The sequence below is a fragment of the Bombina bombina genome, chromosome 3 (genome assembly GCF_027579735.1).
Source record: "Bombina bombina isolate aBomBom1 chromosome 3, aBomBom1.pri, whole genome shotgun sequence".
Lineage (NCBI taxonomy): Eukaryota > Metazoa > Chordata > Amphibia > Anura > Bombinatoridae > Bombina > Bombina bombina.
In genome coordinates this window covers 1,033,572,905-1,033,586,728 of record NC_069501.1, presented here as the reverse complement: position 1 = coordinate 1,033,586,728, position 13,824 = coordinate 1,033,572,905, and the positions used below count along the sequence as shown (strand labels likewise).

Below are 13,824 nucleotides of genomic sequence, written 5' to 3'. Positions count from 1 at the left end.
CCCAGCCGTTTCACCATTGGATGGGGGTCGGATACTAGATTTACATGAGCCATGCCTCATCTTATGGGCGGTCGTTACTGCTTATTTCATGATAATTTAATCTTGAAAATGAAGGTATGTGAAAGCTTCATTTAAAAAAAAAAAAAAAAAAAGTTTTATTTTATTGCATTTATAGTAGTCTTTATATGAATATATTTTAATTAGGTTCAAATGGTGATCAATTTCTAACCCTTTAAAATATTTTGTATAATAACTATCAGTATCTCATATACCCCTTTTAAAAAATAAAATAAATAAATAAATAATGTATTTAGATTTTCAGTTATTATGGTTTACTAATATTTTTGTAGCAAAAAATAAAAAAGCATAACTTCCTTTTTATGTTTAAATCTTTTTATTAGCATATTTTAAAACAAGTTGCAACATACCACACATAATAAGGAGACATGTTAACACCTAATAATCATATATCCATTACCATATACAATCTCCAATATAATAAAAGTAACTTGTCTATTACAGACCATACGTCTTGTAATCTTTGTCTTTACACATTCTACTAATGTTTATGTTGGATTCCAATATCAAAAGACATTTTCAAACAATAACAGCTGTCTGTACAAACGAATACCCAACACTAAGAAAAACAATAACGAACAAAAGAAAAAAAGAGGAGAGGAGAAAAAAAAAGAAAAAGGGAAAAACGAAATTGAGTCAATTGAAATCAGTACTTCTGTGTTTGATTTATGTTTCTTTTTCTATCTTTTCTTTTTTGAGGAAGAGTGGACGACACTGGGCTGTATAAATGAGAATGTCAGTCTGTTAAAATCTGTTAATCTATATGCATTATTAGCATGGGTCTAGAAGTGTTAGCATGTGATCCTCTCAGTACCCAATAAAACAATAACTTCCTTTTTAAACTACATACTAACTGAAAATTATTTTGTAGCATAACCCACTATATGAGGCTTTAAAGGCATAAAAAGATTAGGTCCCTGCATATGGCGCAGATTCAATTTAGAGAATTTTGCTTTTTCAAGGTCTTTCCAGGTGGTCCTTGTTAGGTGACATCCATCAATGAGCAGTTTCCACGTAGGATTAAGGACTTTCTGGACAAAACTTGTATAACTGGAGTCATCTGGGGATGCTACATGTTCCAAAAAATAGAAAGCTCCCCCCTGAAAAGAAAAAATGAATATTGTTACATTTCATTTGCATTTTCCTATTAAAGGGACAGTAAACACCCTGTAATTACAAGACATTTCTGTTGTGTTATATAGAATAACAAACCAGTCAAGTCTTAACGTTTTAAAACTAATTAGCCATCCTTTTTACTGCAATTTTGTTTATCAAAAGTCAAACTCCACCAACCATTATTTGGAGTAGTCAATCTGGGCTTTAGTGTACAGACAAGGCTAGCCACTGTCATAAAGTTAGTATAGAGTACATTGTTTTGCATCTGTTATCTAATAAAGCCAATTAGACACACACACACACACACACACACACACACACACACATACATACATACATAAACATACATAGATACATATATATATATATATATATATCAATCAGGGTTATAGCCTCGAAAAGTCATCAGGGTGCAGTTTAAAGGGACATGAAGAATTGGGCCCTTAGCATCAGCAGAAATTCCATCTTGCATATTTAAGGTGTTTTTCTATAGGTTGTTTTAGACCTAAGGTATGTGGTACAGAGCCTTTTAACATCAAGGTGTCTAAAGGACTAATGGTCAAAAGTTTACCATCAAAAAACATATTAAAAAAATATGTTTTGCCTCGCAGGGACAGTCTTCATGCATTTATCAAAGAAAATGGGCTGTCCCTGCAAGTGGTGAGCTGTCTCTCAAAGAAATAATGAGAGTTCCCTGCTGTGTAAAATTTTGCAATGGAGGATGAATTACACAAAGAGAACCCAGTGTATGTTTAAACAAAATGTATTACGTCTGTTTCTATATTCATACCTAATGGTTGCCTAGTCTCCAAGGTATAGATCCAGTTGGCCTCTTTTTGCGTAAATCCCTGAGTCAATCACCACCCTGGGGGTTTCTTACAGAGCAAATCTATGACCATCCAGGTAAATGAACTCACATCTTTATTGTGCATGTCAATAAAATGTCTAGCCGCACCAGTGGCATTATGGCCATGCTAAATGTCATTTTAGGTATCCACATATTCATTCCCTCACCTCCCGTGAGGTACAGCCAACGTACTGTTTGTCACATTTTGAACACGTGATCACATAAATGACATTCAATTTGTGCAATAATAGTGTGAGTATGCCTTTTGTATTACAGTAGATTGAAAAACCTTACCTACTATCATCTAGATTGTAAGTTCCCACGGGAACAGGGCCCTCAATTTCCCCTGTATTTGTTTGTTAAACTTTGTCTGGTGTCTTTTATATTGTACTGTACTTTTATCGCTGTACTCATGGACAGCGCTGCGGAATCTATTGGCGCTTTATAAATAAAGAATAATACTACTACTACTAATAATAATACTATCACATGGCTACATGCTTTACATGAACCCCTACCCATGAATAATGTCCCTTGGTAGTTAACCAACTATTCTTTGCTTCAGATGTTTTCATTATTGAGGGTGAGATACTATTGCCAATTGTTGCATTGCACCTTGAAATACAAAAGCAACTATTTCTAACCTCACCCTTTAGAACTTCATCTGCCAAGAGAATTGGGAGATTTCTGCGCACTATATTGCACACCCAATAGTACTGGGAACTATATGTGGTTATAAAGGTGGGCCTATCTCTGAGGGCTCTTTTCCTTGATGATTCTACAAGCAATTGTTCTCTGTCCTTGTTCTTAACAGCATTATATGCTCTTAATATTGTTGACCTATTATACCCTCTTTCAAGGAATTTATTCATTAGGACTTTGCTCATGCGAGAAGCTGTCACCATCCGAGCAGTTCCTTTTGAGATGCAAAAATTGTTCCTTTGCAATGCCGTAACTCATTTGTTTAGGATGATAGCTCCTCTCATGTAGAAATGTGTTTGAGGCTATTGGTTTCCTATAGAGAGAGGTACCGATTCTATTCTCTCTGGGTATTCCTACTAGCATTACATCTAAATATGATATTTTCTCCCGATCAAAGGATGAAGTAAATTCTAAGCCTACTTCATTGCCATTAAGATAATTGACAAAATCTGTGCTGCTTGATTCTGGACCTGACCAGATAAATAGCAGATCATCAATATATCTTTTATATCCAGTGATTGAATTTAAATATGGGTTTTGATCTGCATAAACATGGGTAAGCGCCCACCAGCCCATCAATATATTAGCATAGGCTGGAGCAAATTCAGCTCCCATGGCTGTCCCTCGTCATTGCAGATAAAAAGGCCCCCCCAAATTCAAAATAATTATGGGTTAGTAAAAATTCCAATACACCCAAGATATATGTAGTTCTGATGAATAACTACTGAACTTATTTAACATATAGTTAACAGCTTCCAAACCTTTGTCGTGTGGGATAGCTGAATAAAGGCCTACCACATCAACTGTCAACCAACCCATGTCCTCTTACCAAGGTGTTGTTTTTTAACAGCCTTAATAGATGATATGGTCATTTATACTATGGGTTGTAGTATGGATTCAAGCCAATTGGACAGATTTTCGAATGGTGAACCTATACCAGAAACTATTGGTTGCCCCTTGACTTCTATCGCAGATTTACGGACCTTCAGGAGAAGATCGAAATTTGGAACGAAGGGAATGATAAAAATTCAGGGAATCAAAAGTATTATCATTTAGGATACCTAGTTCTCTAGCATCATCCATCAGATTGTGCAACTGAGCTCTATAAATATTGGTGGGATCTCCTGATAAATTCATATAGACATCACTGTTATTTAGTTGCCTTTCTGCCCCCCTTGTCCGACTGCTTGATGATTATATCTTCCCTCTTCTGTAGTTGTCGCAAAGCTAGCCTTTGTTAATTTGTAAGTTTATCATTTCTGTTAACTTTTTTGATGTCTTATTTCATATGGTCTTCCTCTATCCTCTTATGGACATGTATAGGGTAAAAAAATTATTTGGGCTTGAACCCCTTATGGGAGTTCTTGAGGGATTCTACATTTGTGCTCTCTGACTCCAATGAATAGAGTGCAAGGAAGTCCTCAGCCTCTGTCAAATCAAAGTAATCATGTTGTGGACTAGTATCTTTCTCTTCAAAACTATCCTGAACTGGTGTTGGATTATGCATATAGTATTTCTTAGGTGTAAGATCTCTAATGAATCTGTTGACATCCAAGATGTTAAATCTAGCTGAGGGGACAAAAGTAAGACCCAGACTTCTAAAATGAAAGTTCTATCCCTATTAGTATTACTTTCAAAAAATTTATGACATTTGATCCCTCTATTTGTTGATGTGCCTGCCCCGTCTCAGGGAATAATGATCCCTCTGTAGACATTTGATTGCACCATAATGCCTGTTATTTCTATTCCTCCTCTTTCTTGTTGGTGGGTTAAGTGAAAATCCTGTTGGCCCTGCAGTGTACTACTGCTATCCTGTGTGGCCTGTGTCTGTATTTATTACCTCTCTGAGGATTTACAAACTCTGGCTTCTTTGGTCTCACAGATATTTCAGTAGGCTTAACTGGTTTTATTCTTGACAGATGAACTGCTCTAATGGTATGGGGGGAGGGGGAGAGTGGGTACAGACTGGGTAGCAGCACTAGTAACTAAGGCCATAGCCTGTGTGTCATCTTCTGACGTTTGTCCACTAGACATAAATGATACAAAGTCTTGTAGGTCATCGTCCTCAGTATATTCAGGATCTCCTCCCTTCTATCCTATTGTATTGGGCACGTCTATTGCCGTGATTTCTCTGTCTAAAGTTCCTTCACAAACTCCAATTGTATACTCTGTTGGTCGAATAGTGAATAGTCTTTCAAGTCTCTGGAATATTTCTTAAATTTAATTAAGTCCAGTTCCTTCTTGGCATTGCCAACCTTCTGTTGTAGTACTTTGTCCAATTTAGAATAATCTGAATGATCTACAAACACATTGAGATCTTTTTGTATATGTTCTATATGTAGTCTTGCTTCAGTCAGTTTTTTGTCTTTATGTCTAATAATGAGAGCCATTAGTCTCAATGAACATTCTGACAGAATGTCATTCCATTCAAGCACAAATTTTTCATCCATCACTAAGGATGAAAATGTCCTCAATCTTAGTCCTCTAGGAACCATCTGGAGAGAGACATACTTTTCTAGTGAACGTTTGTCCCACCATAATTTGTATTCCTTTAATAATGCCTTTTCCATAGACATGAAAGAGTCTGATATATCCAATGTATTACATTTTTTCTCAAATGTATCCTCTATACTGGGCCTGCCACCTTCAATATTGGCTACAGTTTGTAAAGAGTAAAAATGCTGTGCCATATTTGCCACACTGTCACTCTATTTGTAGCAAAGCACAATGCGAAAGCGCATTGCATCGAAGCTTTGCAGGCATGAGAGCGCACTTCCATAGGCTCCAATGGGAGCCTCGTTCTCATGCCGTCAGATGCGGCTGAGAACCTAGCGCAGCAAAGGGGGTAAGTCGCGCAGCGTTGGGCAGCAAATATTAAATATATATGTATATATTCATATATATATATATATATATGTGTATATACACATATTAACACATAAATATATATGTACTATATAAGCATATACAAATATATTTATAGAGAACACACAGTTCCCCATAGACCACAATGTAAAGGCATGACCTGTTTGTTTCTAACATTTTGAACCTTTTAGCAATTAACAAAACCTTCTTCTTCTGACTCTGCTTACATTGCTACTCTCACACATGGTGGTCTCCCTTTTTAGCCATACCCCTAGGCCAGGTGAGAGACATTATGGTGGTGTTGGAATCTTGCTCTCCCCCTCTTGCTCCTATCAGAACCTGCCTCTACTCCTATCTCTCTCGTTCTTCTCCTTTAAAGTGCACTGCATTCGCCTGTTCTCCCCCCCAACTTTGCTGCATGGCTTACTCACTTTCTCATTCCAAATATACTGTTCTCATACTGGGGGGCTTAATTATCCCAATTGATATCTCATCTGCTCTTGCTGCCTCTAAACTTCTTTCACTCACATCCTCCTCCTGTCTCTCACAGTCCACCCTATTCCTATTAAAAAACATATACAGATAGTTTTGGGAAAAAAGGGAGTGTTTGCAATATGTACTTTGAAAGTAATCGTAATATTTCTGCAATAAAATCATGACTTCCTATGCACAGTGGAAAAATATAGACTACTGTCTGAGTAAATACTACAAACACTCCCCTTGCAACTAATAACCTGCATGTCTGTGACACCCGGTAGTGTGCATAAATCACACAGTCGCTGTCCCAGTGAGGGTGCTGTCTGTCCCGCATTGCCATCAGCCCCCATGCTGCTGCACTGTTAAGTGTTTTGGGAGAAAAACACCTTCCTATTGGGTCCTCTTGCTTACCATTACATCAGTCACATGACCCTTGCAGCCAATCCTTGCAGTTAGTCTGCAGGTGGCTACAGTAACACGTGATCGCTAAACATGTGAAAGTGAGTCTCCGTGCATGTGGATGCGGTGCTGGAACTGCTCTCAGTCATTCTCGTCGTGATCACTCGTAAGGTAACAAAATGTAACTTACTGTGTTGTGAACTACTCTGAGCTCGGGTGGGTGCATATGGCACAGGGGTAATACTACAGCCTGTACTAGCTACCGTGCATGGAGGGTGCTCTCTCTGGCTCACTAGTCCCTCACATTTAATTCATATCATTAGGGTAATCATATAGATAACTGTAAAGAGCTGAAACCTGAAGAGAAATATTAGCGCGCAGCTGAGATGTCTTTTGTATTCATACTCACTGATCAAACTTCTGCTGCATCTCTAGTTGTCAGAAGCAACAGCAGCATACGACTTCTCAGTACACAGGTCTTGAAAGAGTCATTTAAGCCCATGATAATGCTAATATTAAACTATTCTACTTTCTGGAACCACCCTGCTTTAGAAAGTGAGCTCATGGGCTATTCTAAATGTAGGGCACATTAAATTAAAGTGCATTTACTAATGCTTGTTGCTGTCAGGGTGCCAGGAATCAGACTGAGACGAGAAGTGCAAAAATAATCACACCTTTATTAATAGCAAAAAATAATAAAAAGTCCACAAGTCAAATAACAAGCCAGGAATCAAAACCAGAGCTGGTAGTCAGACGAGCTGAGTCAGGAGCCAAAGTGAGTAGTCAAACGAGCCGGAATCAGGAACAAGGAGAACAGCAGAGTCAGGAACAAGTCAGGGATCAGGAACCAGGAGGGACTTCAGACAGCCAGGTAATACACAGGAGCTCTCACAAACAGGTCTGAGACAATGCAAGGGCAAAGCATACAGAACAGAGGCCCTTTAAATAATAAGTGATGACATCACAATTCTGAGACTGCAAACTGTCTCACACGGATGATGTACTCCAGTCTGGCCATAAAATGAAGTGCAGGAAATTAGCAGCATCACACAGTATGCACCAGAGTCAGCAAGAGAGGTGAGTAAAATGGCTGCCAGCAGCACATGGCAAACAAAACAGGGAAAAAACCCTGACAGTACCCTCCCCTCAATGACCCCTCCCACGCGGGAGGACAAAAGGCTTATTGGGGAAACGGGCATGGAAGGCATGGAGGAGGGCGGGAGCATGAACATCAGAGGAGGGAACCCATGAATGCTCCTCTGGACCGTAGCACCTCCAGTGAACCTAATACTGTACGCAGCCCCTGGACATACGAGAGTCAATAATGCTGCTGACCTCATACTCCTCATGGTTGTCAACAAAGATAGGATGGGGACGAGGCAACACAGTGGTAAACCAATTACAAACCAATGGTTTCAAGAGGGAGACATGAAAAACATTGGAGATGCGCATTGCAGGAGGAAGGTCAAGAGCGTAGGCCACAGGATTGACCCGTCGAAGTATTCGAAAAGGACCAACATAACGGAGAGCCAGTTTATTGGAAGGCACATGAAGATTCAAGTTGCGGGAGGACAGCCAAACTCTCTCACTAACCTGGTAGGAAGGCGCTGGCAGATGCCTACGATCATCCTGGAACTTTTGGCACTGCATAGAACGATGAAGGCAATCCAGAATCTGCACCCACATGGAACGGAGTTGCCCGAGATGCTCCTCCAAAGCTGGAATACCCTGAGACATGAATGAATCGGGCAACAAGGATGGTACTTGAAACCCATAATTTGCCATGAACGGGGATAACTTGGAGGAAGCAATAATAGCACTATTACGAGCAAACTCTGTCCAAGGTAACAGTTCAGACCAATTATTGTGGTGATCTGAGAAATAGCAATGGAGGAACTGTTCCAGAGCTTGATTAGATCGTTCCGCAGCCCCATTGGATTGAGGGTGATATGCCGAGGAGAAGGAAAGCTGGATCCCCATTTAAGCACAAAAGGAATGCCAAAATCTGGAGACAAACTGGCTACCCTGGTCCGACACTATCTCCTTGGGTAACCCATGTAAATGGAAGGCCTCCCGGGCAAAAATTGAAGCAAGCTCCTGAGTGGTAGGCAACTTCTTCAAGGGAATGCAATGTGACATTTTAGAAAAACGGTCAACCACCATAAAGTTAACAGTATTGCCATTGGAAACAGGGAGCTCGACAATGAAGTCCATGGAAAGATGTGTCCAAGGACGCTCACCATTAACAATAGGTTGAAGAAGACCCACAGGAAGACGTCGAGGAGTCTTACTCTGTGCACAAACTGAGCAGGAGGCAACATACGCAGCAACATCAGAACGAAGACCTGGCCACCAGAATTGTCGAGTGACAGACCAAATTATTTGGTTCTTGCCTGGGTGACCTGCAGCTTTAGGAAAGTGGTAAGTGTTCAAAAGTTTAGTTCGAAGATTCTCAGGAACAAAACACTTACCACTAGGTTTCTCAGGAGGTGCATTGGTTTGTGCAGCCAGGATTGCCTCCCCCAAGGGTGAAGTCAAATTAGTATGTATGGTAGCCAAAATATGGTCAGGAGGTATAACTGGAGTAGGTACAGACTCCTCCTTTGTTAGATACAGCAGTGTTAGCTGCTGATTATTGTTTCTAATATGCAAATATATGCAAAATAGAGATGCTGTGACAAATAAAGAAGTTTGTTTGCTAGTAAGAAAACACAAACTTAGTTACTTGTTATTATTTTGCCTTGGAATTCTTAAACCAATAATATAAGAAGTATTAATGGTTAATTAGTTTAGGCATAACAAAGTAATGAAATTTTCGTAAACTTCAGATTAGGAAGGTAACAGTTCATGGAACTCAGGAATAGCTAAGGATAAGGTAATCAACAGTTCAATTCAGATATATACTTTAGGAGGTAAGTCTATTATACTATAGAATCAGTGTGGAACGTTATCAGTAGGTCTGTCTTATTAGCAAGCAGTTAACAGTTTTCCCAGCTGGGTACTATTATGTACAAGTGCAGTGGCAAAGGTAAACGGAGCTACAGCAATCACTCTATAAGTATACGGAACCTGTTCCTGTAGCCGTGATGATGATGGAGGCTAATGATCAGCAGGGTGGTTTGTGTATCCATGAGACCGGAATGCTGAGGATTCGAACAGCGTGTCACGCTGAGCTGTTTCTCAGTGCAGAGCTTCCCTGCTGTCTGTGAGGTAGGAGGAGAGAGTTACACTGCCGGACCTGACGTCACAGCTTGCGGCAGACAGTAAACTGATGCGATCCGGATGAGAGAACCAAGGAGACACAGTGCAAGTGGTATCCTCTGTATAACAAGGCGCAGAGTCAAGCTGGAGTCTTTAGGGAGCTTCAATAAACCAGCAAGGAACCTTGGGAAAACGTAGGTAATATAGGGAAAGAAAGGATGTTAATTGAAATTAAAGGTGGTATAGTGATGTTACACTGATTTACTTAAGGTGGAATGGAGGAGTTCATGACATCCTTGGACAGAGGGGAAAATTGTCGAGAGAGGGCATCAGCCCTAACATTCTTACTACCAGGCAGGTAGGAGACCACATAATTAAACCGAGACAAAAATAGCACCCATCTGGCCTGTCGGGGGGACAAACGTTTAGCTTCAGATAGATAAGTTAAATTCTTGTGGTCAGTAAGAATGAGCACTGGCACACTAGTACCCTCGAGAAGATGCCTCCATTCCTTGAGTGCCAAAATTATGGCCAGTAATTCCCTGTCGCCAATTTCATAATTGCACTCAGCTGGAGACAATTTCTTAGAGAAGAAACCACATAAATGCAAGGAACCGTTAGGCATAGAACGTTGAGACAAGAGGGCACCTACTCCAGTCTCAGACGCATCAACCTCAAGAACGAAAGGCAGGAAAGGGTTAAGATGAGCCAGAACTGGAGTGGCAGCAAAGGCAGTTTTAAGACTATCAAAGGCCTTAATGGCAGTAGGTGACCTATGGAATAGATCATTCTCTTTACCGGTCATGTCTGTGATAGGTTTGACCAAGGAAGAAAAGATTTTAATAAACTTTCTATAGTAATTGGCGAACCCCAAAAAACGTTGACTAGACCAAAGACCAATTGGGCGAGGCCACTGCAGAACTGCAGATAATTTGTCAGGATCCATGGAGAACCCTGCAACAGAGATAACATAACCTAGGAAGGTTACTTGAGTCTGATGGAACTCACATTTCTCGAGTTTACAAAACAGGCCGTTCTCACATAGTCTCTGAAGAACCTGCGTAACATCAGAACGATGAGCCTCAAGTGTGGGTGAGTGTATGAGGATGTCGTCCATGTACACCACAACACACTGTTGCAACATATCTCGTAGGACATCATTAATAAATTCCTGGAAAACAGCAGGAGCATTACATAGGCCAAAGGGCATTATAAGATACTCATAATGCCCGCTCCTGGTGTTAAATGCTGTTTTCCATTTGTGGCCCTCCTTGATCCTAACGAGATTGTATGTTCCTCTCAAATCAAGTTTAGTAAAGACCGTAGCTCCCTTGAGGTGGTCAAAGAGTTCCGTAATGAGCGGAATAGGGTAAGCATTCTTAATGGTAAGATGATTAAGACCCCTATAATCGATGCATGGTCTTAACTCGCCACCCTTTTTCTTCACAAAGAAGAAGCCATCCCCTGCAGGCGAGCAGGTTTGCGGATAATCCCCCGCGGCAGAGCATCGGCAACATACTCCTCTATAGCACAATTCTCTGCAACAGACAAAGGGTAAACCTGGCCCGAGGAGGAATGGCTCTGGGTTGCAGGTCTATGGCACAATCGTAAGACCGGTTAGGAGGCAACGTACCTTGTCAAAAATGTCTAGGAACTCTCGGTACTTCTCTGGCAATTGAGATACCGAAGAAGTGCACAAGATTTTAACTGGTTTCCGAAGACAAGTGGAAATACATTGCGGAGACCACGACAAAATTTTGGACCTGCACCAGTCGAGACTGGGATTGTGCTTTTGGAGCCAGGGAAAACCCAGAACAACCAGAAAATGCAGAGAGTTTATCACCTGGAACTGGAGGGTTTCAAAATGGAGAGCCCCAACAGCCATGGATAATGGAGCAGTTTCGTGAGTAACGAGTGCGGGCTGAAGGGGCCTGCCATCAATGGCCTCAATAGCAAGCAGAACGGACCGAGGCAAAACAGGAATGGAGTGCTTTGATACAAAAGCACTGTCAATGAAATAGTCTGCAGCACCGGAGTCAACAAGAGCCTGGGTGACTATGGACAACCGTGACCAAAGGTTTCTCCTTTAGCGGTTCCGGGGACAAGGATAAACCACCCAAGGTCTGCCCCCAACAGGACCTTAGGTGTGAGCGTTTCCCGACCGTGTAGGACAAAACTTCAAAAGGTGGCCCTGTAACCCACAATAGAGGCAGAGCCCCTCCCTCCTCCTAAAGGCCTCTCCGCCACAGAGAGACGCGTGAATCCCAACTGCATAGTCTCAGCAGTACCTGGTGACTCTGGACCAGGAGGCATGGGAGGAGATGGAGGCATGGGTGGGAACGAACACGTAGGAGACCAACGGAACAGGAGGCTTCCACAAGCGCTCCTTGAAAGAGGGCCTCTCACTTAGTCTGATGTCAATTAGGATAAAAAAAGACACCAATGCCTCGAGATCTTCTGGTAAATCTCTGGCAGCAACTTTGTCTTTAATTTTATCACAGAGCCCATGAAAGGGCTTCATTGTTCCAACCTACCTCTGCGGCAAGCGTACAGAACTCAATGGCATACTGAGCAACAGATCTTGTACCTTGCTGAATGGACATGAGTCATTTAGCAGCAGAGGAGGAGAGAGCCGGAAACATCAAATACCCTTCAAAAGGAGGCCACAAATTCAGGGTAATTTGAAATCACAGGTTTATTCATCTCCCACAAGGGATTAGCCCAGGCAAGAGCTGTGTCAGAGAGTAACGGGATGAGAAATCCCACCTTAGCTCTGTCAGAGGGAAACACCTGAGGTAACATCTCAAAGTAAATGCTCACCTGGTTCAAAAACCCTCTGCACTGATTAGGATCGCCTCCATAATGCTGAGGTAGAGGCACAGAACCGGACATGCTCCTGGTAGGACTAGGTGCAGTAGCGGAAACAGGAGCAGCCATAACTTGCGGGACACTTTGGTCCAAATGTGCAGTGCGAGTTAGCAGGGCTTGCACGGCTAGTGCAAATTGATCCAAGCAGTGATCCTGTTCATCCATCCTGGAAATTATGGCAGGTAAAGGTGGATTATTAGCACCATCAGGATTCATGGCCCTTGCGTAATGTCAGGGTGCCAGGAATCAGACTGAGATGAGAAGTGAAAAAAATAATCACACCTTTATTAATAGCAAAAAAATAATAAAAAGTCCACAAGTCAAATAACAAGCCAGGAATCAAAACCAGAGCTGGTAGTCAGACAAGCCGAGTCAGGAGCCAAAGCGAGTAGTCAGACGAGCCGGAATCAGGAACAAGGAGAACAGCAGAGTCAGGAACAAGCCAGGGATCAGGAACCAGGAGGGACTTCAGACAGCCAGGTAATACACAGGAGCTCTCACAAACAGGTCTGAGACAACGCAAGGGCAAAGCATACTGAACAGAGGCCATTTAAATAATAAGTGATGACATCGCAATTCTGAGACTGCATCCTGTCTCACACAGATGATGTACACCAGTCTGGCCATAAAATGAAGTGCAGGAAATGAGCAGCATCACACAGTATGCACCAGAGTCAGCAAGAGAGGTGAGTAAAATGGCTGCCAGCAGCACATGGCAAACAAAACAGGGAAAAAACCATGACAGTTGCTCAGGGTAATTTATATCCTTTTTTTCAAGTTTGTTGAGTATGTACTGTACCACTGTATAGTCCTGTGTAAAATTCTGGTTCTTTATAAAGCCAGTTTACATGGGCCATTTTTTGCAGTACAGCGTTCCCACCCCTTGCTCTCTCTCTCTCCCCCTCTCTTTTGCTCTCTCTCCCCCTTCTCTTTTGTGCTCTTTCCCCCTCTCTTTTGGGCTCTCTCCCCCTCTCTTTTGCGCTCTCTGTCGCTCCACCTCTCTTTTGCTCTCTTTTCCCCTCTCTAATGCTCTCTCTCTCCCCCCTTTCTTTTGCTCTCTCTATCCTTTCTTTTGCTATTTCCCCTCTCTTTTGCTCCCTCTCTCCACCCTCTCTTTTGCTTTCTCTCACCCTCTCTTTTGCTCTCTCTACCCCCTCTTTTGTGCTCTCTCTCCCCCTTCTCTTTTGTTCTCTCTCCCCCTCTCTTTTGCTCTCTCTCCTCCTCTCTTTGCACTCTCTCCCTCCCTCTCTTTTGCGCTCTCTCTCTCTCCC

At 41.8% G+C, this 13,824-nt stretch overlaps 1 protein-coding gene across 1 annotated transcript in view; it reads right to left on the bottom strand.

Moving 5' to 3' along the window:
• Window positions 1–375: 375 nt before the first annotated feature.
• Window positions 376–13,824, bottom strand: part of LOC128652047 (putative methyltransferase-like protein 7A) — an 84,692-nt gene continuing 71,243 nt past the window's right edge. The window contains exon 2 of the mRNA XM_053705002.1: window positions 376–1,178. Coding sequence (XP_053560977.1) covers window positions 939–1,178 — 240 coding nt within the window. The 3' untranslated portion in view covers window positions 376–938. The remainder of the gene's footprint in view (window positions 1,179–13,824) is intronic.